This window comes from Schistocerca americana, chromosome 5 (genome assembly GCF_021461395.2).
Source record: "Schistocerca americana isolate TAMUIC-IGC-003095 chromosome 5, iqSchAmer2.1, whole genome shotgun sequence".
Taxonomy (NCBI): domain Eukaryota; kingdom Metazoa; phylum Arthropoda; class Insecta; order Orthoptera; family Acrididae; genus Schistocerca; species Schistocerca americana.
The window spans coordinates 20,341,662-20,368,611 of record NC_060123.1 but is presented as its reverse complement, the minus strand read 5'-3'; the positions used below and the strand labels follow the sequence as shown (position 1 = coordinate 20,368,611).

General features: G+C 42.3%; 1 protein-coding gene across 1 annotated transcript in view; it reads right to left on the bottom strand.

Annotated features, from left to right (window-relative positions):
• LOC124615580 (laminin subunit alpha-1-like) overlaps positions 1–26,950 on the bottom strand; it is a 1,154,169-nt gene that overhangs the window by 629,497 nt on the left and 497,722 nt on the right. Inside the window, exons 4-5 of the mRNA XM_047143565.1 lie at positions 17,172–17,432; positions 11,746–11,982 (exon numbers count right to left, since the gene is read on the bottom strand). Coding sequence (XP_046999521.1) covers positions 11,746–11,982; positions 17,172–17,432 — 498 coding nt within the window. The remainder of the gene's footprint in view (positions 1–11,745; positions 11,983–17,171; positions 17,433–26,950) is intronic.

Genomic DNA, 26,950 nt, shown 5'->3' with positions numbered 1-26,950 from the left:
TCGATACACTACCGTTTTGTTTTCGCTTTTGAAGTGATGAACCCATTTCGTCACCTGTGATGACACTGACAAAAAACTGTCACGATCAGCCTCATAATAAGCAAGCAATTCTGCACAGATGTCCTCTGTCACTCTTTACGGTCTTCTGTTAGGCGGCAAGGAATCCAGTGAGCACACACCTCTGAGTACCCCAACTGACGGATGAGTATGTCAGCACTACCGACAGAGATGTCCAGTCGAGCAGTGATCACCTCGAATGAGAGTGTCCGCACATTCCAACACTGAAGGAATCACAGCTGTGTGTGGCCGGCCAGCACGAGGGATATCAGACACGTTCGCTTGACCTCATTGCGATGATGACAGACACCTCATCCGACAACTCACCGTGTTTTTGTTCTCTTCCAGGTCTCCTTAGACATTCGGCAAATGCCTACGAATATCTGCGGTGCTCTGTTTTTCTGCCACAAGAAACTCAATGACAGCTCTCTGTTTGGAATGCACCTCCATTACAGACGGCGTTTTGTAGGCTACGTATAGTGCAGCCACGTATCAGAACGTGGGGCTGAAGCAGCAATATTTCATTACATCCCAAACAAATTCCACCTTTTTTCAACTGAAATTGACTAAGAAAAAAACTGTGTTGCATTACTCGTCGAATGCCCCTCGTATATAACTCAGTTTTGCAAATTGTGCTGTAGTCGCTTGGTGGAGAATTAATGGATGACCATAAAGTTACTGCACTTCACTCTCTGTTAACTGTGTTACTGGTAGACTGTAAGAACCACTTCCTTTCAGGAATTTCTGGCACTTGTAGAGTGGGCTGCACTGAGTGGAGCCATTTACCACACGTCCACAGTGTGTCTCCTACGAGGGATGTGAATATGTCTTGTGGAATGGGGCTGGTTATGTTCAAGTCTAGAACAGTAATCTGTGGTAATGTGTTGCTTCACTTGTGTTGAAATATCTTAAGTTGTATAGTACCCTGGTGATCTACTTCTTTTGCAGAAGGAAACAATTTAAGCCTGTGGACCACTCCAGATGTTGAGAGAGCTAATGCTGACGTACCCCTCCTACTATGGGAAGTATTCCAGCCAGGGACAGTGAAATCGTCTTTGTTGAATACATATTGACAGCATGTTACACTTGGGACAGGCTATTCAGTATAGTAGACAGTTAAAAGCTACAGCTGTTTTATCTTTTTACATAATATCTGATTTAACAACTGCAAATAAGTACTCATTCAGTAAACTGAATATGAGCTCAGTCAAGTTATTTTGTCTACTTACAAAAGACAACTGGACAGGAAATGCTTGGAGGGGGTTGGTTGGGTTGTTTGGGGGAAGAGACCAAACTGCGAGGTCATTGGTCTCGTCGGATTAGGGAAGGACGGGGAAGGAAGCCGGCCGTGCCCTTTCATCAGAGGAACCATCCCGGCATTTGCTTGGAGCGATTTAGGGAGATCACGGAAAACCTAAATCGGGATGGCCGGACGCGGGATTGAACCGTCGTCCTCCTGAATGTGAGTCCAGTGCGCTAAAATGCTTGGAAGATATAGTCTGCAAACTGAAAACTGAGCAACGTTCGTGGTGGCGGAAGTTGCCTTTCCCAGAGGAATGCTACATCTACCATAGAGTATGCCTAAGAATCACCACCCCCGCACTCACACCCCACTGGTGGGGATTTTTAGTGTTGTTAATGGCACTACCTCCTAGCACTGTACAAAATTGGTAACTAAACAATTTTCCCCTATTCAACCTTTTTTGGGGTTAGTTGTTTGGGCTGTTGTGGTTGGAAGTCGAAATGGGAATGCCACCTGATGCTGCAGTACATCTACAATCTCCTGATGCAGCACAAAACTTATAGTATCACTACGATAAATATTAATTGAATCACTTGTGGCGATAAGATCCGTGCTTTTGCAGACACTCTGTTAGTACTTTTGGTAGATAGTGCTCTTTCTCAGGAAGTTACCACTGCTCATATTGTTGCTGCAGGTTATACGGCCATTTTTAACGTGATTAGTGAAGATTCTAATGGCATCACAGTTCTGATGTGTGATGGCATTCCCTTTGCAAAAGTCCAGCGTCTTCTTGGCGGTTGAAGTATCTGGTACAATCAACGGAATACAGGTAATAAACCTCTATGCACCCAGAGGGTTAATCAAATGATATAAGCTTTTTCCTTTTTATTCATTTATTTTCGAAGACCTAGCCAGTCTTATAGGCACAAACAATGGTCTGCTACTCACTGCTGGAAACATTAGCTGCATCCTCCATTCTAAGGAACAGATGCCAAACTTCAATAAGTATCACAAACTGGAAAATATGGTCACTGGTCTTCACTTTGCTGACCCTTAGGAAGAGACACAGGTCCCGTGTTGTATTTACAGATCTTTCACACTGTGCAGCAAGCAGACTGAATAGGATATACATGTCTTCTGCTCTGTAACCACATGTCACAAGTGATGATATAGTACCAGTCAGTTTTTATTACCACTGTGCCAACTCGTGTTTTGTAAATCTTAAATGTCAACAGGTCTCTTATAATTTTGGCTACTTTAAGCTGGTTACTAGCTTCCTGCAGGACCCCAAGCTTAAAACTGAAGTAATACTCAAATGGGAGCATATTCTTTTATGTAGGCATCCCTATCCCAACACTCTGACGTGGTTGATTATCTACATATACATCTACATGGTTACTCTGCAATTCACACTTAAGTGCCTGGCAGTGGCTTCAGTCTATAGGGAAACACTATACCACACGTAAATGCTTCTGGCGAAGATCGAGCATAAATTTTTACTATCGATGCATCAGGGACCTGTACCAAATAACTACTGTCCTAGACACTGTGACATATGCCAAGCCGAAGTATTTTGAAGTTAAAATCACTGACAGGGCATAAGCAGTTCTCTGGAGTCTCTGTTCAGTCTCGGCCAAAGGACTTCGCGACCGAAGATAGGTTATCACTGTTCGATGTTTTGTTCCTTGCACGCCTACGAAATGCTCATATAATCCCCGAAGCTGTTAACGACTCTGAACAATGAGTAAATACCCAGAGGGGGTTTAAGGACTGCGTCCATGCTTGTCACACAGCACTCAGAACCGTCCACGCACACCTGCAAGACGCAGTTACAGTACCTCTGGAAGCCCCATTCACAGTCTATGAAATTGAGGAAGCAACTGCCTGTGCAGCTAATGGAGAGTTACCCTGGCCTAATGCCCTCTGCACAGAAATTTACTGATACTACTGGAACATCCTCCAAGACTTCCTTCAACCTGTGGCTACTGATGTGTGGAGACGTGCAATGCTACTCGACCAGCTGAAAGAAGTGAAATAGTTCTTCTCCGGAAAAAAGGTTGGAGCATACATGTGTGCAACCTCTGTCCTGTCACACTGCTTAATGCAGAATTAAAAATCATTACACATGCGGCCAAGATTCGTATGGAATCACTCTTGGTGAAGACTTCAGGCAGCTATTAACTTTGTGCCGCCCCAGCATGCGGACTACAGGGCCTGATATGCCCCACAGAAGCGCATCGAACTGAAAAAGCAATTGTGTTTTTAGACTTTTCAAATTTGTTTGACCATGTGAGCCATGAGCTCGCAACAGAAGTGATGAAGAGGATGACCTGTGGCTGTATCAAGACTGTCCTCCACGGAATATTATCAGATGCTTCCTCTCGGATTTTAATGAATGGTCACCTCACAAAACCACTCCACATTGGTTATTCTGTCCGCCAAGGATGCCTGCTATCAGCAGTCCCATATGGCACAACCGTTGAACCACTGCTGCATCTCGCTGACAGCAGACTTAGGATTAGTATTTCAGAACACGGGGATCTGCTGCACAGAAAATGCAGGTGACGTATCCACCTTCACAACAAGGCCTGGCCTCCCTGGAAGATGTAATTAAAATCTAAGCGAAGGCGTCCGAGACTCAGATCAACAGCAGAAATCAATCGTACTTTCCTTAGGGAAGGGAGCTTCAGTGAAGCACCTGAGGTGATGTGGGCCAAGTAACCAGACCTCACATAGTTCTCTCAGTATCTACTGGCAGACTCACCTGGTACCTGGCCACGTGATAACTAAGAATTGGGGCGAACATCCTTAAATGCACCAGGGCCACTCTAAATCAGCAGTGTGACAGACACGTGAACCTCCTGGAAAAGGTGTGAACAATTCATGTATTCGTCACATGGGAAATGTACTACAAGGCTCAAATACTGCGTCTCCCTGAAGTTCTTCCGGCGAATATTCAGTGGGCGTTCAGCTGGGTTCTTCTCCGTGATAACATCTTCAATTTAAAATTCACAGCACTCACTCCACTCCCTTATTGGAATGCCTCGGATAGTAAGCCTTGCAGACCCACGCGCAATCGCTCCTCATCAATTACACGACAGAAGAAATACAGCATCAGGGCACATTCCTTCTTCGGAATCTTTTAACCGGCACAATACCGACGAGCCTAGTGCCACCAGTACACTTCGTGACGACGTCCCCTGAATACCAGCACATCCAGAATTACTTTCTCCAATTTAGTTATGCACGTGCCAGTGTATCAAACACCTCAACTAAACGATATACAAGATCATGACAAAGACTGCACCCGGAAACGCCAATGAAGAAAGGGAACCAGAAGTGAACTGGACGGTACTATGGCAAAATGTTCACCAAATATTCCCGCTCTCACGGATTCACTTGCGAACGAAAAACTGCTCAGAATCTAAGTCAGCCCAATTTTGTGGAGCAGTGCAGAACATGTGGATTATTCTTAATCACCGACTAGCCATCACCGATAGGACAAACGTATGCTGTCTGAACGTTTGGGAAGTGATGCGGGCTTACAGAGCACGATACCCAATTACTAAGCAAAGGCCGAGCGCTTCTAGGCACTACAGTCTACCGCTACGGTCGCAGGTTCGAATCCTACCTCGGGCATGGATGTGTGTGATGTCCTTAGGTTAGTTAGGGGACTGATGACCTCAGAAGTTAAGTCCCATAGTGCTGAGAGCCATTTGAACCATTTTTTACTAAGCAAAATGTCACTCTATAGATGATCGGGCATATACAGCAACCGGCATTATTGAGAACCAAGATGCTACATATTCGGAACTACTGTCCTACATTGAAGAAAATGATTTTAATTATGCACAATGATGATCACAGGCAAACATTTGGCAACAAGTTGCGTGTCATGATCACTAAACCCCCGCAAGTGATGTCCATCATGGCTGACGTAAGAGCTGAGCGCTGGCCATGGCGTGCCAAACTTCCCGAGTGCATGGTGTGCCAAGGCGCAGCCTGTACCGCCTTTCCTCGGTCCTTCTCGTAACTACCCGGAACTGCACGATGCTTCATTTACTATTGCACTGCAGTAGTTTTCGGCCGACACAAATCTCTCCTATATTTGTCCGTGGTATGAAGGACGTTCAGAGGTCCAATGGGTGTTTGCACAAAAAGATGTATATAGCGTTCTATCGTCACAAGCATTTAAACATGAATGAGAATGACAGAAGAGAGGGATAAGTATCCTCAAATTATCGGGTCGCACAAGTGATGGGTACTCCATCTTCGCTAGTAAACTACATTGCAATATGATGCAGAAAGAATTTGGATACACTACTGCCCATTAAAATTGCTTCACCAAGAAGAAATGCAGATGATAAACGGGTATTCATTGGACAAATATATTATACTAGAACTGACATGTGATTACAATTTCACGCAGTTTGGGTGCAGAGATCCTGAGAAATCAGTACCCAGAACAACCACCTCTGGCCGTAATAACGGCCTTCATACGCCTGGGCATTGAGTCAAACAGAGCTTGGACGGCGTGTACAGGTGCAGCTGCCCATGCAGCTTCAACACGATACCACAGTTCATCAAAAGTAGTCACAGGCGTATTGTGACGAGCCAGTTGCTCGGCCACCATTGACCAGACGTTTTCAATTGGTGAGAGATCTGGAGAATGTGCTGGCCAGGGCAGCAGTCGAACATTTTCTCTATCCAGAAAAGCCCATACAGGACCTGCAACATGCGGTCGTGCACTATCCTGCTGAAATGTAAGGTTTCGCAGGGATCGAATGAAGGGTAACACATCTGAAATGTAACGTCCACTGTTCAAAGTGCCGTCAATGCGAACAAGAAGTGACCGAGACGTGTAACCAATGGCACCCCATACCATCACGCCGAGTGACACGCCAGTATGGCGATGACGAATACACGCTTCCAATGTGCGTTCACCACGATGTCGCCAAACACGGATGCGGCCATCATGTTGGATTCATCTGAAAAAATGACGTTTTGTCATTCGTGCGTCCAGGTTTGTCGTTGAGTACACCATCGCAGGCGCTCCTGTCTGTGATGCAGCATCAAGGGTAACCGCAGCCACGGTCTCCGAGCTGATACTCCATGCTGCTGCAAACGTCGTCGAACTGTTTGTGCAGATGGTTGTTGTCTTGCAATCGTCCCCATCTGTTGACTCAGGGATCGGGAAGTGGCTGCACGATCCGTTATATCCATGCGGATAAGATGCCTGTCATCTCGACTACTAGTGATACGAGGCCGTTGGGATCCAGTACGGCGTTCCGTATTACCCTCCTGAACCCATCGATTCCATATTCTGCTAACAGTCATTGGATCTCGACCAACGCGAGCAGCAATGTCGCGATACGATAAACCGCAATCGCGATAGGCTACAATCCGACCTTTATCAAAGTCTGAAACGTGATGGTACGCATTTCTCCTCCTTACACGAGGCATCACAACAACGTTTCACCAGGCAACGCCGGTCAACTGCTGTTTGTGTATGAGAAATCGGTTGGAAACTTTCCTCATGTCAGCACGTTGTAGGTGTCGCCACCGGCGCCAGCCTTGTGTAAATGCTCAGAAAAGCTAATCATTTGCATATCACAGCATCTTCTTCCTGTCGGTTAAATTTCTCGTCTGTAGCACGTCATCTTCGTGGTGTAGCAATTTTAATGGCCAGTAGTGCATTGAGGTGACAATGAAATTACTACGATCGACAGACGGGATTCATTGTTCAGTACATCAAGGAGCACTCTGCGCTAAATTTCCAGGCATGGAGCACGTGACGAAACTGGTGGTCCGATAGCAAAACGTCAGTTTTTGCATGCATTATCCACTGTCAGTTGCAACAGTTTTCAATGGAATTAAACGAAGAGTATGGAGACATATATTATTATAAAGTACTATGGTTAAGTCAGGGAGTATGTCTGGAACAATTTTTCGATTTGAAACTCGCTATTATTGAATTTATGAAGGACAAAGTAGCGCAAGAGCGAAAATTAGAACATCTCGCATTTTAAGTGGACTTGACTGCCCACATTGATTGCAAGGAGTGAAACAATTCCTTTCTGATTTGAAGGAGATGCATTTAAAAAGGGACTCCGTGTTGTAGAATGAACACATTCTGACAAATACAGTCTAGTTCCCCGGCATTAAAGAAAATGTGTGGTTTAAAGAACTCATTCTGACCTTGAAAGACATACTACCCAAGCAACCTTTTGAGGCCACAGCCAATCTTACATCTGTTTCTAAGCTATCTTCGAGACTGTTTGCTGTTGCAGCATAATGCGCCAATGTGAATGGGCTGATGTAACTGATTGATCCGCAAGGTAATTTCCGTACAGACAAATCCCTTTAATGTTAAAACTGTCCAGGACGTCTGCTTTGCTTTTCTCAGGCTGCGTTTCCACGTCTGCGTAAGTAAGTTGCAAAAGTGTCACAATATTGTGACAAACGTATGTGCGTGAAAACGGTTTTTTTCGATTATGAAACTAAACTCACGATTACGTGGCAACTTAAGTGCGTAAATCTGTGAAACTGTCTGTCTCTGTCTGTAGGCTGATAAACTGTACCAGATACACATTATATTATGTCTTCACCATGCCAGAAACAAATAATACTGACAATTTCTTTTGTTTTTGAGCTATGTTGTTAAGTAATGTGAAATATGTAAAGTTGTTTGCAGTGCTAATTTAAATGCACCACGTTCGCAGTTTCCCCTTCTTTCGCTCCTCGTGCTAAGACAACGCGGCGTGATGGTGGGGGAAATATGCCAGCAGCCATGCTGAGTGGTATGGCATTCGTTCCAGGGCACAGCTCGTCGTGGGCCGTATTCTTGGCCACCCCTGCCCTAGGTGATCGACACAGTGTGAAAGCAAAAATATCACAAGAGTCTCTTAAATTATTGTAGCCATTTCATGTGAGCACTATAGCACAGAACATGGCAATAAAAAAAAATAATTGTTCTAAAGACAAGAAAACCTCTTCAATCGTGAAGTTTTGTGTTCTGGTGCTTCTGTGTCTGCTATTGTAAACAGCAGGTGACATATTTTATCTGGTCAGAGGAACCACTCCATTTTTAATCTCAAGAACTTCTAAATTTCCTCAAAAAAGAAGATTAAGTTTTCTTCATTTGGAAGGTGAACCGTGTATACTTTCATGGTAGTCAACTACAGAAGACTGCTTTTATTTGGTTAGAAGAAATAATTTATTTTGTTGTAGATACACTTCATTTTTTTGTATTCTCCAGAAAAGACTTCCGTTTTCTTTTCAAGTGCGAAGACATGCATTTTATTAAGCTCAGGGGAAAAAAGGCCCAGTCAGCACAGCACTTGCCCCCTGAAAGAAAATGGTCCTGGGTTTTAATCCGCTATGAAGTTTCAAATCGGCTGCGGAGTGAGAACTCATTCTGCAACAACATGTTTTTCTGCTAACATTTATTTATTTCGAACGTGTTTTTGTTTTATTGAGTCCTCGTTATGGAACAGACTGCCTAGCATTCATAAGATGTGCTAGTGTTTAGGAAATGAAACATTAGACACACAGATGCTATCAACACACACATACAGAATCTTTGTTCATGACACTACGTGAGAAATGTCGAATCGAGCACAGTTCACTCTAGTTATGCAACAAGAATTTTAATTCGCAGTGTGAAATCGTAATTTACAATCTGTGTAGCATCAAACACAGCACATACGCCGACCACCTCTTGTGACTTTCCGGGTCAAAGATAAGCTGATTGAGGACCCTTATTGGTATTATTATTTTATGTCCGCATACGGTCTAGGAGCTACTAATTGGAGGAAATGCTGCTCATATAAGCGGACTTTGGAAGATTCATTAAGGTGGGAAGAAACTGTATACTTTCCACAGACGTTTTTTTTAATTATTATATCGCGTCTGTTTATTTAATGAGATTTCTGAGGACAGTGTAAAGAAATAGTTGGATGTTAAACAGAGACTGTTAACAGTGTATGTTTCGTCCATTGACAGAATCCTTGGTTTTCTCTGAATGCTATCGGACTGCTTGTGGGGGCTGACAAATGGTGTCAGAGTTTCGACTTTAAATCTTGTCTCGCGGAAAGCGTGATTGGTGACCCCTATCAAAAAACCATTCCAATGCAGAGAGTTGAGCCACGTCCGCCGATCAGCAGTTCCTAGAGCAACACTAATGCAGTTAAGTCGAAAAGCGGGATCACATGTGTCGCAAAGACAAGCTATCCGTGTCCAAAGTTAATGTACAGGGCGAATTACTTGCTCCACAAATATTGTGGAAATGGAAAGTGCTATTGATGTGCGGTTTTCACATAATGAGTTGGTAGACAGGGACTCATATTATCAGCCAATAAACTGTAAGAATACTTTTAAGTGCATTTTTGGTCAAACATGCACTTTTTTAAATTTAACAATGCATATTGAAATTGACGTGACGCAAAGTAAAAGTAGAGTAAATTAGGTTGACATTGGTATTTGTTGAGGAGTTTAGTGCGAGTCGTTTACGAGATATCGTATTTTGAAAAGTTTCCACACTGACACTTGTTTTTGGCATTCGGCCTGCGCAGTCGCTAGGTACGATATTGTTATGTTTGCTTACAATGTGCTTGCATGTTCTCTGAGTGCATTGCGAATTGCTAATGTTTGTGTGACAGTCCCATGCAGTAGGTCGCGAGTGGACGGTGGGATTTACAAATGCAGAAAAAGCCGACATTATCATGGTTTATGGAGAGTGTAGGAAGAATGCAGTTCTGTCTCGTACGTTTCGTTCTTTTACGGCGTACGCGGCAAGATATCCCAATAGACGTCAACCATCACGGCAATCATTTATCAACCTCTTCAATCAGTTACGTGTAAAACGTAGACAACGAAACAGAAGGAAATACCAGACGACATGGCGAAATTAATGTTCTTGCTGCTGTTGCAGATGATGTGTACATTAGCTTCCGCGCAATAGCACGAGGAAGTGGCGTGAGTCAGGAAAGTGTCCAATGCTTTCTCCGTCGACATAGGTTCCATCCCTATCACGTCTCTCTCCATCAAGAGCTGCATGGAAACGATTATGAGAATCATGTTAACTTCCATGCATGCTCATTAAGATACTCCAGATGTACCGTGTATCTTGTTAAATGATGAAGCTACTTTCACCAGTCAAGGCTAGGTGCCGGCCGGAGTGGCCGAGCGGTTCTAGGCGCTTCAGTCTGGAACCGGGCGACCGCTGCGGTCGCAGGTTCGAATCCTGCCTCGGTCATGGATGTGTGTGATGTCCTTAGGTTAGTTAGGTTTAAGTAGTTCTAAATTCTAGGGGACTGATGACCTCCGATGTTAAGTCCCATAGTGCTCAGAGCCATTTGAACCATGGGCAGGTAAACCAACAATGCCTATTGGCTTCGTCAGGTGGAACGGGAGTGTAAACGCGTGGTGTAGGATAGTGAACCATCAGCTCATACACCTGTGTTTCATAGACGGAACACTGAACGCGCCCAAGTATCGCATCCTCCTAACAGACCATCTTCCACAGATGATAGAAGAGGTTCCAGTGCAGACTAGTACCTGTGGTACCAACATGACGGTGGTTCAGCCCAAAACGCACGAAATACTACAGGATGTCTTCAGGAATTATTTCCAAATCGTTGGACTGGACGCAGGGGACCTGTGCTGGTAGGCCCGTTCCCCGGATGTGACGCCTGTAGACTCTTTTTTTCTGCAGGGTAAGCTGAAAGATGTTGTCTACAAGGACATGTAAACTGTACTCGATGATAAGCAAAGGTCTTCTCGGTCATCTCTGCTGAAATGCTCTCACTTGTGCACCAGTTGTTCCATACGAGACCGGAAGCGTGTGTTTTGCCGCTGCCGGGTATCATTTTGAATACAACCAGTGATAGTTTCTCGATACTGGCCAGAAACCACATAACTAGTGTATGCACTTGTGTTGTAACTTTGAAAATGGCTTGTACTAGAATCCTGCAACAAACATCACTCGCATTCTAATTTACCCTAATTTTCGTTTGCCAATGTCAATAGGTATTGTTCCATTTAAAAAGTATGTTTGCACAAAAAATACACTTTCTGTGTTCTGGCTAAGCCCGTGACTCCAATCCATTCTGTGACGACCGCACATTTTGTGCATATAAAATTATTGTATTGCACTCTATTTACACGTTTGCTTCTGACGCACCTTGCGGTTGCTATCAATTGGAATCGCCGCATTAGGCTGTGATTGTTTAGCAGTTACTTAATATAATTAGCAGTAACTAACTTTAATTATGGAGCGTTACTAATAACGGTCAGCGCAAGGTTGTGTACCCTCGTCTTCATTCGATCTTGAAACAACTTTCTCAACCTGATATAAGGTTTCATCTGGGAATTTCTCACAATAGCCAATCATTAGGAGAGGTGAAAGAAGCAGTGAGCGCCAGGCGTGTGTACTCGGTACTCACCGAGCAGTTGACGCAGACGCCGCCGCCGCTGTAGCGCCCCCTGGTGTCGAGGCTGCGCTGGGCGAGCGCGACGGCGGGGTCGTAGCGGCAGCTGGCGGCGCGCCCGAAGCACTGGCACGGCTCGCAGGGGGCGGCGTCGCGGGCCGTGCCGGCGCGCCACGGCTGCTGGTTGTGCAGCGGGCAGCAGCGCTCGCAGCTCGCTCCGCACGTGTTGTGCCGGCACTCGCACTGCGGGTTCTGCCACAAACGTCACCACACGCTGTGCCGCTTTTCAAAGCACTCAGCCTGAAGCAGCGCTCATTGTTGCCATCGTCGGACCAAGTCCGTGACTTTTACGGCTTAGAAGGAACCGTATTACTAACCGACTAACACAATTCGAGGTTCACGTGATTTTTTATTATTTCAAATAGTTACTGACCAAATTCGAAACTTTAAAATGCTGTCATCATCTGCTCATTAACCCGTTAACCTACAACCACGTGTGAGACTTGTGGTCTCGTATTCGAGGCAAATGTCATTACCGCGAGTCTGGCACGTGATACGCCGGTCGAGCTTGGCTTTTGTTATCTCTCTGCGTCACACTCAGTTTCGTGTTATTCTCGCTCACGTCGAAACACATGTTCTTAAGTATTAGGCATGTTCCCCACAAAATGTTTCAGAATGTAAATGTTGTGATGAGAACAGTGAACTTTATGTTGAAACTAATGTTACGGGCAGTGACAGCAGTGAGGTCATACGTTCTATACGACAAAAATGCGGGCGATTAGTTATTGAAGATGATATCGCTGACGAAGACCGGCTACCAGAGCCCTGCATTTGGAAATAAATACGATATGTACCAAAAATCTGGCTACTATACAATGACCCTTGGCATACAAGACGCAACCTTACGTCAAGTAGGAGTAAATAAAAGAGAAGTAGATATTTTTAATATAATATTTGTTAACATGTTCTGTGGGAATATTGTAACCGAGGATAACCGATATGCAGGACAAATACGAACCAATCGAAACACGAAGAATCGACAAGAATTAGCTTCCTGTGTATTGCAATGAAATTAAAACGTATTTTGCATTATCCGTAATAACGCCACCGGTGAAAATACCAAGAATTCGAATGAATTGGTAGACTTGCTGTGATACAGGCCAGGATATCATAAATTGCGATGCGCCTCCGAAAGTGTTGGCAAAGAGCTATCGTAGTCGGTGTTACACAGTTTTTTATTTTTTATTTTATTTTTTATTTTATACCTAGAGAATTGGTACTCTTCGCCAAAAACTATTCCTGACACTGTCGCACAATTATAAAAGAAATATCATTGGCGCAATAAGTGCGAATAGAAAGAATGCGCCAATAGATTCCTGCAAAGTAAAATTAAAAGCGAGAATTACAGAATTAGAAGCTTCAATCGAACTTCGCTGTAAAATGGAAAGATAAGTGAGATGTCGATATTATAATGACAAAACAAGATACAGTGAACATGATTACACAAGGATCCAATCGTACTTCGAAATCAAGTTGTGTTACTTAGTACAACAAGGGAACAATTAGAATTGTCCTTCAAGACCAAATACTAGCTTGTTTCCCAATTATGAGAAAATATATGAAAGGATATCGAAAAATTTTCTGTTATCTGGTCGATATTGGTGTTTTCATTTCGTGCATTTTGTTCAGCAAAATAAATAACAGGAAAAAACGTAGTTACGTTGATTGTGGGATTGAAATAGGCGAATAATTAGTGAAGAATACACAAAAACCGGATTATAAAGGACAGGGCGAGTATCGTACGGAGATTTACCAGAGAGTGCACGCGAAACATTTGGCCCATTTTCATAAGCATACACACGCAACGGCGTCAAGGTCAAGGCCATCAAGATTCTGTAAAGTTTGTCCGAAAAATAAAAAGCGTAGTGAAACAACGTGGGAATGCAAGAGTTACGAAGTTTCATTTCATGTACCCGTATGTTTAGAGTGAGATTACACCTTTGAATATTACGATTTGTGTAGTTGCTTTTTGTAAAAGTGCTAATTCTGTGAGTTGTGATTGTATTCAGGAATTGGAGATAAATGGTATGGATTTATATTATATTGTATAGATTGATAATAAATCTTTAGTAGTATTTCTAACAGAATTATTACACGAGGTTGTAATTGCTTATCAAAAACTACACGAAATGAAGACAGTTGGATCTTAAATGTGTATTTACATTCTGCACAGCAACGGACTGATTTGTCGAACAGTGAAATGGCCCTAAGGCTGGGCTATCGTGTTTACATTCTGGGCCCTGGCCGTTGTAACTTAAATCACAGATTAAGGGGTTAGGAGGTATGTTCTTATGTTAACGATTTAACACAGTAAGGCAAGTATTGCAATGAGAAAATATGTATCTTGGAGCAGCGTATCTCATTATGCTCAAATTGCCCCGACTATTTGAGAATGAAAGCACTTAGCGATTCCACAAACCTTTCAAATAATTTCAAGCCTTTTCTAAACTTTTCTCGCTTACATGCACTGACTCGTATATAAAGTATTGAGACGCTTGAAGCTCTTTTATACACCAGAGTTGGATTCTTTAAGGAATGGGGGGTTCACTGGTATAGATTACTGCAGCTCACTTGCCTGCGCTGCTCCACATGCCTCGAATGTCTTCCCTCTAAAAATCTCTTCAATGGCCCAAGCAAATAATATCCACATGAACGAGTTCTGGATTGTAAGAAATAATGGGCAAGTGCTCTCAGTATGCGATGGCAAGTGTTCAGAGAAGAACAAAGGAGAGCCGTCCACCAACCAGACTTACGTTACGTATTAACACACTGCAGTGAGATTTGGTGCAGCCACAGGACGTACATCACCACAATCCGGCAACAGTCACCTTTGTTTAAAGCGACACGTGTGCCAGCACGACTCTGATTTGTCTCTCATTCGCTATACAAAGCCGTGATGTCCGAAGAGATTAGGTAGAGGAAAATCGTACCTGCCACTCGAATTCATTTCATTTGCAGGCATCGTAAAAATGAAATGATCTTAACATTAACTAGAAACGCATTGAAATGTCGTCTTTCTCTCGGAAGAAACTGTATTGGGAACAGTGGGTATCTTGTCATAAGCGGAAACGTCTCTCTAATATTTCTATGCGCTAGAGACGCGGAAGCAGATATTTTCTGCTGCAGTAAGCAGCTGCGATCAGTGACTCGATATCAATTTGAGGTCGGTTGCGTTATATTTGTACATATAGACTTAGCAAAACGCTGTAAGTGAGAGATGGAGAGCACTTCAAACTAGTATTAGCAAGTTCTCTCCTATTTCAGTAATTTATAGGGAATGGGGAAAATGGCTGCCTATATGCTTCTAATGCACACTAATTTCTCTTCTCTTTTTCGCATGGGCCCTAAGCGGAAAATCGTATGAAGATATGAGAACTGTTCTACACGCATTCTCGAATATCGTTTATCTAAATTTACCGAACAGGATTTCGCAGAAGTAACGTCGCTTTTCTTACGCAGATTCCCATTTCGGTTCCATCAGCATCTCTGATTAAAAAAATTTATGAGCAGAACGTCTCTTTAAGTTCGATGTCTGCTGAAGCGTCTACTTGACTTGGTAAGGACTCCAAACGATGAAGCAGTCTTACATACATTAAAAAAAAAAAAGTAAGCACTCGGAAGGCACTGTCACATATGAATGTAACTTTCTACACGTGCATACCATCGGCGAGTATGTAAATGATTTAGAGTTACGGTTCTCTGTGGCGAGTAGAGTGGCCATCAGTGTACATTAGTGTCGTTACCACGATTTGTATGGTATATAAGGGGCGTGGACAGCGTCAGATGTTGAGTGATCACTGAAGGACACGGAAATACAGCAAACTAGCACGAGACAGAGGTATCAACACCCCACAGCCTCTGAAAGGTGTCTCATTGCGGGTTTCCACTTGGCGAACTGGGTAAATCGTATAATACCCAGTTTTTTTTGGAGGCATTCGGATGCGCACTATCCCGGATGACCGTCGTCGGTGGTATGGCGGCGACTTGCAGAGACGTGCCGTTCTTTAAAAGTTTCGCACAGGCACAGCGGTATTACTCCTAGCGTCATGGAGTGGGCAGCCATCGTGTATGACTTCAAGTCACGGCCGGTATTGATTGAGGGAACTCTGGTGGCACAAAGGGTGCCGTGGATGATAACCAAAGGGGTCATGCTGTGAAAAGAAATGGCACCCCAGACCAGCACTCTCGGTTGTCGGGCCACGTGGCGGCTGACAGTCAGGTTGGTATCCCACCTCTCTCTGGGGCATCTCCAGACACGTCTTGGCGGGTCATCAGGGCTCAGTTCGAAGCAGGACTCATCACAAAAGACAGTTGTACACATTCAATGATATTCGAGGCCGAAGACGCGTCTGGAGACTCCCCAAACAGCGCTGGTATACAAACCTAACTGTCCTCCGCCATATGGCCCGACAACCAGAAGTGATGGCTTGTGGTGTCTTCGTTTCACAGCAGGACCCCGTTGTTGCCATCCGCGACACCCTTACACCACAGCGGTATGTCGACGACGTTGTGCGCCCCTTTTTGTTGCCCTTCATCGACAGCCACTCCCGAGTTACATTTCATCTAGATAGTGCCCGCCCGCACACGGCGAGATTTCCTACAGCTTGTCTTAGTGCTTGCCAAACCCTGCCTTGCCCAGCAAGGTAGCCGGATCGCTCCCCAATTGAGAATTGGCAAGATCCTCCAGCCACCTGGGGATTTCGACGATCTAGCGCGCCAATTGGACAGAATCTGGCACAGTACCCCTCGGGAGGGCATCCAACAAGTCAGTTAATCAGTGCCATGCCGAATAACTACTTGCATAAGGACCACAGGTGGACCAACGCGTTACTGAAAAAATTGGAAATTTGTTGTAAGTTCCTATGGGACCAAACTGCTGAGGGCATCGGCCCCTTGGCTTACACACTACTTAATCTAACTTATGCTACGGACAACACACACACCCATTGCCGAGGGAGAACTCGAAAGGCCGACGGGAGAATTGTGGCAAGGCGCCTTAGCCAGCCGCTGTGGCCGAGCGGTTCTAGGCGCTTCAGTCCAAAACCGCGCGACTGCTACGGTCGCAGGTTCGAATCCTGCCTCGGGCACGGATGTGTGTGATGTCCTTAGGTTAGTTAGGTTTAAGTAGTTCTAAGTTCTAGGGGACTGATGACCATAGATGTCAAGTCCCATACCTGCTCAGAGCCATTTGAACCATTAATTTTTTGAATCTATACCAGCCGGTACGAGAGGCTCTTACCCACTTTCTTTATTAATTCACAAAAATCCTCCTGATGATGGAGGTATAATCCCCTGAAAGGCGACGTTTAAATCATAATATAATAAATGTGGCCGGTTACAGAACCTCGTATGTCCAGTTGGTGTGAACGGGTTCGCCTTACCCCGTCGTGGCCGGCCTGCAGACAGCGGCTGGCGTGCCCGGAGCAGACGCACTGTCCGCCGATGCTGATGTCCTTGATGGAGTAGAAGAGGCGGCGGGTGAGGGAGGCGTCGGGCCTGGCCGCGGCGGCCGACACCGGCTCCTCGCCGAGCGCGTGCACCTTCTGCAGGCGCAGCCGCACGTAGCGCGCCAGCGTGAAGTCGCGCAGCTCCGCGCTCCACTCGCTGGCGCCCGGCCGGCCGCTCACCAGCGACGTGTGGATCTGCAAACCCCACCGTTACCTGCCGCATGCTGTAAGTTCAGTCTTACGGAGCAGTTACTCCGACATCACTGTAAACGGAAAGAATCTAATCTTTGGCGCTCCGTTCGCCTTTTTCACTTGGTTCGCGCCATCATGTCCGTTATTCCCTGATCTGATATTGTTTTCTGATCCATATTAGGGTCCTTACTTTTTCTTGTGTTTATCAATGACCTTTCATCAGCAAACTCATCAAATGCCAAGTTTAATTTGCTTGCAGATTATACAAATATTCCAATTAATGATGGTTAAAGTACAGTTATAGAAATATTTATTAATGAAATTTCCATAGATGCTAATAAATTATTACTACCAAATTTCCATAGATGGTAATAAATTATTACTACCCAATTCTTTGTCACTAAACTTTGAAGAAGCACATTATATGCAGTTCACGGCTTGTAAGAGGTTTTTCCAGCAGTATGTGCCAAAAGTATGAGAAGAAGCCGATAGAAGAGGTCGGCCCTGTTAAATTCTTGGGATTACAAGTTTATAATAAATGCAACTGGGAGGAGTAAACCACACAACTGCAGAAGCATCTAAACAAATCTTTACCTGCAATGCGGAAGTTGCCAGACATATGTGGTATCACATTTCGCTTAGTTTAATTCCATATGGTCGTACAGGGTTATTTTTTTGGGTAACATATCAAGCCAAACTAAAGTTTTCCAAGTTTCAAAACGTGTAATACGAATTATATATGATGTGAACTCAAAAAGGTCCTGCAGAAGCCTCTTGAAGGAAATGCTAACCACTATTTCCCACTATATTTCTTCATGAAATTTGTTAGTAATCCCTTTTACAGATCAATAGCTCAATTCATGAGATCAACATTAGAATTAGAAACAGGAATAATCTTCATCACAAAGATTTAAAGTCACTTACTTTGCTCCAGAAAGATGTCCGTTAACCAGGAACCTACATTTTCAATAAACTTGCAAGGAACCATGACAAGTTTAACTACTAATAAAGTTCAGTTTAAGAAGAGTGTAAAGAATTTATTGATAGCCAACTTCTGTTCCAGTGACGAATTTCTTACGAGACGCGACTGATGTGTATATCAAATAATCTGATTACTACGTAAAATATTTTCACGTCTTCAGCACTGTAATGCGATGAATGTGAATGAGTTTTGTAAACCGATTTTTCTCTCTGATGCTGCGTGGCTACAACACCCTAAGAACTGTTAAACGCACATCAGTTCATGATACAGTTACATATTTTGTGACACTTCCGTTATTACCCTTTAAATGAAAATATAAGACTTTTTGATTTATTCCACATCCATGAGCACCGTTTTGGATTTGCATAAGGTACATTAGCACATCTTTCTTCACTGCAAACATGTAGGGCTCATTCTGATTTTCCGACTTGTTGTGCATCCTTGAGAATGTTCCCACTGGGACCTGTGGAGCGGAAAGTGCTTCTGACACAGACTAAGCTAATCTTGAAGGCAATGATGATTGTTCTGAATTGAGTTTCACTTCCATAGATCTGACGCAGGGTAAACAGCTTCGCACCCTCATCGTGCTTGCGAGTCTTTTCCACTGGAAAAAGCTTACTTTTAACAGGAGTGCTATTTGGGAGCAGAAGAAAGAAAGGAATATAGCTTGGGGTCTTACATCTCGTAGACGAGGACTTCATTAGAGATGGAGCACAAGGTCAGATTTTAATAGGTTAGGGAAGGAATCACCTCGGCATTTACGCTAAGTGATTTAGGAAAACTGTTGAACACCTATATTTCCATGATCGGATGAAGATTGGAAAAGCTGTCTTCCCAAAAGCTACGAGTGGAGAAGTCTTGTTTCGTAGTGTGAAGCACAGTTTTACCCGCTTAGCTTGCGTGTGCTTTGGTGTGTATATGGCTTAATCGAAGGGGTGAAGGGGGAGGGCAAGAGAATCACGCGACTCATTACCCAGTAGGGACATTCTGCTGTTTCTGACTCGGTATCCTGGCCAGACAACCCGTACTTCATATGCCCACCACAGAGAATCGAAATCTTCATACCAGCGCTGCCTTCGGCTCGTCGTGAGTGAACGTCCAATGAATACTGTACGTGCTTAAGAAGTTGGCTGCCTCAGCTAAAGCAAAGAGTTTAGTTTTCGTGTCTACTTGCCTGATCTCTGCTAGAACTCGGAATTGTACGTCTCTACTGTTATAACTGCGCTCATGATTCGCATTCTACTTCGACTGCTTATTATTTACGTGTTGACGGTTTATTGTTGCGGACTTGGTTTCGTAAGGTGTTAGAATGAGACAGACCACTATAGTTTCAATGTCAGTTCTACGTAAGCTAGGTATTCAACTGAGCTGTGTGGCATCCTGCGTGTGGGTTATTTATGCTTCGATAAAGTTGGTATGTAGTCAGATCCCAAACTAATGGATGGGTTTAGAAAGGCAAGCTAAACAATTAACGTCAGATTTTCTGTTAGTGTACATGTGGTGGCACTTATTTTGTCATCATAGCGTTCACAGGGGAAGAGAGACAGACGAAACATCAAACCTTACATCGAAAGTGAGAGCTTTTAAAGAGCGAATCAGAAGAATAGTTTTTCCATAGCAAAATGTCTCAGCGTCGACGGTTCCAAGAAGGAAAGCAGATAAAGCAGTCGTGTCGTGAACGTGACAGGTTTCTTTGACTGTGAAATTTGATGTTTTGGAGCATACCCGAGGACTACCAACGCAGCGAGACACTTCAGATTTTCTCGACAGACTGCAAAATGTGATCAGTTGTGATGCCAGATCGTCTTATACGTCACCGGCAGAACCAACCTCCAATTGAAGTGCTGTATTTTGTTGTTTTCGTAGCAGAACATGGGTGTTAGGAGTTCGAAAGTAGTGGCGCAGTAAAAAGCTACAAAAAAACTCGTTATTTTTGTTAGGATTTCTTGTGGTAAAATAAAACGTCGATGATTGACAGTGTTCAAAAGTAGAGAAGGTAATAAAAACCCCTCCAGAAGGAATAAGGGTAAGTAAAAACTTCTAGAAAGTATGGGTTATACTCTCGAACAATTACTTGGTTCTTTACTACTTTCGAAATTCAGCCATCCGGTTTTCATTTCCAGTTAGTCATTCAAATCCCCACAGATTTTCATAACTTCGTTTGCTTGTTAAATCTGCCTATTTCTTCAGAAGAAAATATAATATTTTTAACGAACTCTTTTAACATTGCGTCCCAATGGTCGCTCGACTCTGAATATACCTTCCAGGTCGTCTTCACGGGAAACAGAGTCCTTACTCTATGATCAGTAACGACACTTATCGAAATGCGGATGAAACGGTCTGTGATACCCACAGGAGAATGAGCCCAAACATAGCCATTAGATTTAACAACGTAAACTTAGAATGGAATGATCATGTAAAATACTTAGGCATAACATTTGACAAAAGACTGACATTCAGCGAACATGTCACCCAAATCTGTAACAGAGGGTCACAGCACATATGTACATTATACCCCCTCCTCAAAGGAGAAGGACTATCAGTAAATACCAAGTTAAAACTATACAAGTCAGTAGTGCTACCATCCATACTATACGGTTCAGAACTCTGGTCACTGGCTTCAAACAAGAACATCAAAAAAGTTCAAGCAGTGCAAAATAGATTCTTGCGCTTGGCACTAAATGCGTCCCGCTATTTGCCAAACAGACACCTGTACCTCTTGGTAAACATCGAGCCCATCTCCCAACTCATCAAAACAAAATCAGAAAAATTCTTTGCCTCAGCCTCCATTTCTAATCATCCAACCATCAGAAGCTTAGGAATCATTCCCGACAACCCCACAGCAAAATACCCGAAAATGACGCTCACGCGCCAATTTCACGTCTAAAAAACAAACAATCCGACTAACATTCAATCATGAAACACTACTCAATTCATTATCAAACACATCCCTTATCATCCTACCACTTTATCATGCAACACCACTCATGACGCACTCCAAACCCATCATTCCAATCCCCACATCTCAGACAGAAGGTATGGGCTTCAATCAGTCCCGGTCCTTCGAAACAAATAAGGGGTCCAGAACCCATCCGACATCCCACACACGGTCTGTGATAGACTGGCTTCAGCGCAACCACTTTACTTAGAACGGTATCTAGGAGTTTTAATGGCGGACATTGCTAGACCAACGTGTGAGGTAGCGGATGTATCGCATGCCCGCATGGAGTATGTATTTATTGTGTTAATTATAATGCGAACATCACCAACAGGATGGCTTACTAACGCAACTTCTCCACGCTAAATAATTATTCTCCGTATTTAATTGGTTTCATTTGTATATAATTTGTAAAACAACGATGATACGAATACGTTTTCGGTTTGATTGAATTTTTATCCATAACTGTTTGTTGATGTGTTAGTATTAAAGCGAGCATGCTGTATGCGATCAGTTTTCGTTGATACAGGCCGTTTCAACACCATAGAGTTCTAATTTCTCGATGAAAGTGTTTAATGCACAACGTTAAGCGCAAATGATAACATTAAAGTTTGACCCACGGGAGAAAGTTATATCAGCTCTAATTAACAGAATTCGCCTTGATGATTGGAAAACTGTAACGTAAAGCCGCATTTTTTGTGGTCTTTTAAATCTGAGTGACTGTAACTGTGAAGAATTTGCAACTGATATTTATTGCTTTGATTTTTTGAATGAATGAAATAAAATCGCTTGCATCACAATGATATTGTTTTATATATCGTCATTCCAGTGCCTAGATCCTGAAAAAGCTCCCAGTTAAGACATTTCAAGGACCTGCAGACTTTAGATCAGAAGGAGGCACGATTTCTACGAAGGTATTCCCTGACTGGAGTTGTGTAGGCAAGGTTCGTTGGACTCTTGATAAAAGCGTTCGGTCCATAGGCTAAAACAGTGGTTCCCAACATGGGGCTAATTACCCTTCGAGGGCAAAATTTAATTTAATTTAATTTTTTTTTTTTTTGGGGGGGGGGGGGGGGGGTGTAAAAACAAGAGGGCTGAGTTAAGGCACTGAGAACTATAAGGGCCTAAAGCACATCGTCGTTGAGCCTACATTTACTTGAATATCAGGGAAACCAGTCATACAGCTTTTCGTGATTGTTCATATATACGACATGGGCCTGCAGCACAGATAAACCGGATTCACCGTAATATCAACAGATATCAGAAGCATGAATAAATGCTATAGTCTCACAATCGACGATGATGTGCTTAGGTCCTTATGGTTCTCAAAACCTCAACTGCATTCGGGTCATGAAACTACATTGTTTTTAAAAGATCGTTACTATAATCATTAGTAAGACTATAATACTCAATACACAACTGAACAGTATTTTTTTTTCAAATGCTAGCATTAACGCGTGACACAATGTGATGGATGTTACAGCTTGTGAACCGATTGTATGAACAACATCTTCCTTACATCGTCTAGCCGCTACAAACGTATTTTGCATTTTGTACCGGGCATCCGTCACAGTATACCTGACACATATAAGTCGCACTTGGATAAATATCTCATGGAAATGTCTTTTCCGGATTGTAAATAGTTCCCACAATAGAATAGAAGTTTCTTCGATATTCAGCTCGCAACATCAAAGAACTAACTGACTGCACAACACAACAGTAACTGTGTAGTGGTTACTACGCTGCTGGGGGGCCTACACTGTAACGTTATTATTATTATTATTATTATTATTATTATCTTCTTTCCTTTCTCAGACCTTAGGTCTGGATAAAAATGGAAAGTGACTAGGACCTTGATCAAGCGTGACTTCCTTTTAACTGTACAGTATATGTTACATTACATTTAGGAACTTTCGGGTAATTGAACATGTATCAATAATTACAGATTTCTGTAGTTGTATATGTACATTTGGATGTAGCTGTATTACGTTGATGTACTGGTGGATATTGTGTGGTATGACTCCTGTAGTTGATAGTATAATCGGTATAATGTCAACTTTATCCTGGTACCACATGTCCTTGACTTCCTCAGCCAGTTGGACGTATTTTACAAATTTTTCTCCTGTTTTCTTTTGTATATTTGTTGTATTGGGTATGGATTTTTCGATTAGTTGTGTTAACTTCCTCTTTTTATTGGTGAGTATGATGTCAGGTTTGTTATGTGGTGTTGTTTTGACTGTTATAATGGTTCTGTTCCAGTATAATTTGTATTCATCATTCTCCAGGACATTTTGTGGTGCATACATGTATGTGGGAACGTGTTGTTTTATAAGTTCATGTTGTATGGCAAGCTGTTGATGTATTATTTTTGCTACATTGTCGTGTCTACTGGGGTATTCTGTATTTGCTAGTATTGTACATCCGCTTGTGATGTGATCTACTGTCTCTATTTGTTGTTTACAAAGTCTGCATTTATCTGTTGTGGTATTGGGATATTTAATAATATGCTTGCTGTAATATCTGGTGTTTACTGTTTGATCCTGTATTGGAATCATTAATCCTTCCGTCTCACTGTATATATTGCCTTTTCTTAGCCATGTGTTGGATGCGTCTTGATCAATGTGTGGCTGTGTTAGATGATACGGGTGCTTGCCATGTAGTGTTTTCTTTTGCCAATTTACTTTCTTCGTATCTGTTGATGTTATGTGATCTAAGGGGTTGTAGAAGTGGTTATGAAATTGCAATGGTGTAGCCGATGTATTTATATGAGTGATTGCTTTGTGTATTTTGCTAGTTTCTGCTCGTTCTATAAAGAATTTTCTTAAATTGTCTACCTGTCCATAATGTAGGTTTTTTATGTCGATAAATCCCCTTCCTCCTTCCTGTTGCTGAATGTATGTGATGTATTCTATATTTGTGGCATTGTGATCGTGTAAGTGTATTGAGTGCTTCTAGGCCTGTGTTACTCCATTTCACTACTCCAAATGAGCAGGTCAATATTGGTATAGCATAAATATTTATAGCTTTTGTCTTGTTTCTTGCTGTCAATTCTGTTTTCAGTATTTTTGTTAGTCTTTGTCTATATTTTTCTTTTAGTTCTTCTTTAATATTTTTATTATCTATTCCTATTTTTTGTCTGTATCCTAGATATTTATAGGCATCTGTTTTTTCCATCGCTTCTGTGCAGTCGCTGTGGTTATCCAATATGTAATCTTCTTGTTTAGTGTGTTTTCCCTTGACTATGCTATTTTTCTCACATTTGTCTGTTCCAAAAGCCATATTTATATCATTGCTGAATACTTCTGTTATCTTTAGTAATTGGTTGAGTTGTTGATTTGTTGCTGCCAGTAGTTCTAGATCATCCATGTATAGCAAATGTGTGATTTTGTGTTGGTATGTTCCAGTAATATTGTAACCATAATTTGTATTATCTAGCATGTTGAATAGTGGGTTCAGAGCAAGGCAGAACCAGAAAGGACTTAATGAGTCTCCTTGGTATATTCCACGCTTAATCTGTATTGGCTGTGATGGGATATTATTTGAATTTGTTTGGATATTAAGTGTGGTCCTCCAATTTTTCATTACTATGTTTAAGAGCGGTATCAATTTAGGATCTACTTTGTATATTTCCAATATTTGTAGTAACCATGAGTGGGGTACACATCAAAAGCTTTTTGGTAATCAATGTATGCGTAGTGTAGCGACCTTTGTTTAGTTTTAGCTTGATATGTCACCACTGCATCTATTATCAGTTGCTCTTTACATCCTCGTGCTCCTTTGCAACAGCCTTTTTGTTCTTCATTTATAATTTTGTTCTGTGTTGTATGTGTCATTAATTTCTGTGTAATGACTGAAGTTAATATTTTGTATATTGTTGGCAGGCATGTTATGGGGCGATATTTAGCTGGGTTTGCTGTGTCTGCTTGATCTTTAGGTTTCAGATAAGTTATTCCATGTGTAAGTGTATCAGGGAATGTGTATGGGTCTGTAATGTAACTGTTAAAAAATTTAGTTAGATGTGAATGTGTTGAGATGAACTTCTTTAGCCAGAAATTTGCTATTTTATCTTTTCCAGGGGCTTTCCAGTTGTGAGTAGAATTAATTGCTTGGGTGACTTCATGTTGCAAAATTATCACTTCAGGCATTTGTTGTATCATCCTGTATGTGTCTGTTTCTGCTTGTATCCACCGTGCATGCCTGTTATGTTGTACCTGGTTTGACCATACGTTGCTCCAGAAGTGTTCCATGTCTGTTATGTTTGAGGATTGTCGATTTTAACGTGTGTGTTATCTATTGTCTGATAAATTTTCTTTTGGTTTGTGTTGAATGTTTTGGTTTTGTTTCCTTCTATTTTCACTTTTTTTGTATCTTCTAAGTCGTTTGGCCAATGCTTGTAATTTCTGCTTCTTTTCATCTAATTACTCTGTCGCTTCTTGTTGTGAGATTTTACCTAACCTTTCTCGTTTTTTTCTGACATTTCATTTCTTATAAATTGTGTTAGCTGTCCGATGTCTTTTCTCAGTTTTTCTATTCTGATCTGTAGCCTGTGTTGCCATGCTGGTTGTGTGGGTTTCTTCTGTGTGTGGGTTGGTTCTGATCTCTGTCTAGTCTGTATATTTAGTGTAGTGAGTGCGCCTATATAAACCAGTAGTTGTAACTCTTCCATAGTTGTTGTGTATGATTGTGTTGATAGTTTTTATTGTTGTTTCGACTTGTGGGTTATTTGGTGGTCTATGCAAGAATGGTCTAATGTCCTTATTTGTGTCTTTGTATTCTATATATGTCAGCTGAAATTTTTCTTCTATATCTAACATGTGTGTCACTTCGTGTTCTATTTGTGCTTGTTCTGGTGGCTGTCTTAAGATTTCGTTTTCCTCTGATTGTTTAATTGATGCGTGTTGTTCTTTGTTTTTTTGCTCTGGGATGTTTGAGTCCATTACTGTATTTTCTTCTTCTTCTGATTGCACATTATTTTGTTCTAGTATTTGTTGTACTTGTTATTATTATTATTATTATTATTATTATTGATATTATTAGTGGCAGTGCCAAGATACAAATCATTGTCAGCGAGAAGTCTTCCTGTTTCTGCGAGTTCAGAAGCAAGGAGTCCAACAGTTAGATGATTCACATACAGTATGCCTAAATATAATGTAGACATTTTAACGTGGTTGATTTTAAATGAGGTTGCAGGGTGCATATGAGGCAAGTGCCGCCATGTAGAGGAATGGCGCTGAGGAAGCATGTTTTGTAACAAGTGTCTAACACCACTGTGGATAGTTAGCTTTTTTTTTGAGGCGCAATTTTAGGTAGCACTCGCGGTGTAATGAAAATTGCTTAATCAGCAGTACCAACTGTCACATTGAGTACCAACTGTCACATTGATTCAATAGCCCGAGGCTTAATAAAACACCTACAGACACTAAATATTCTTTAGCATTCGTCATTTTACAAATGAAAGTGTTCAAAGCAAGATCTTTTCATCCTAACGTTTAATTAGGCCCTACTTTTGGTAATGGTAGAGGGAGGCGGGGGTAGTAACTAATATCTAATTAGACTAAAGGGTAACGGACTCAAAAAGTTTGGGAATCATTAGGATAGCGC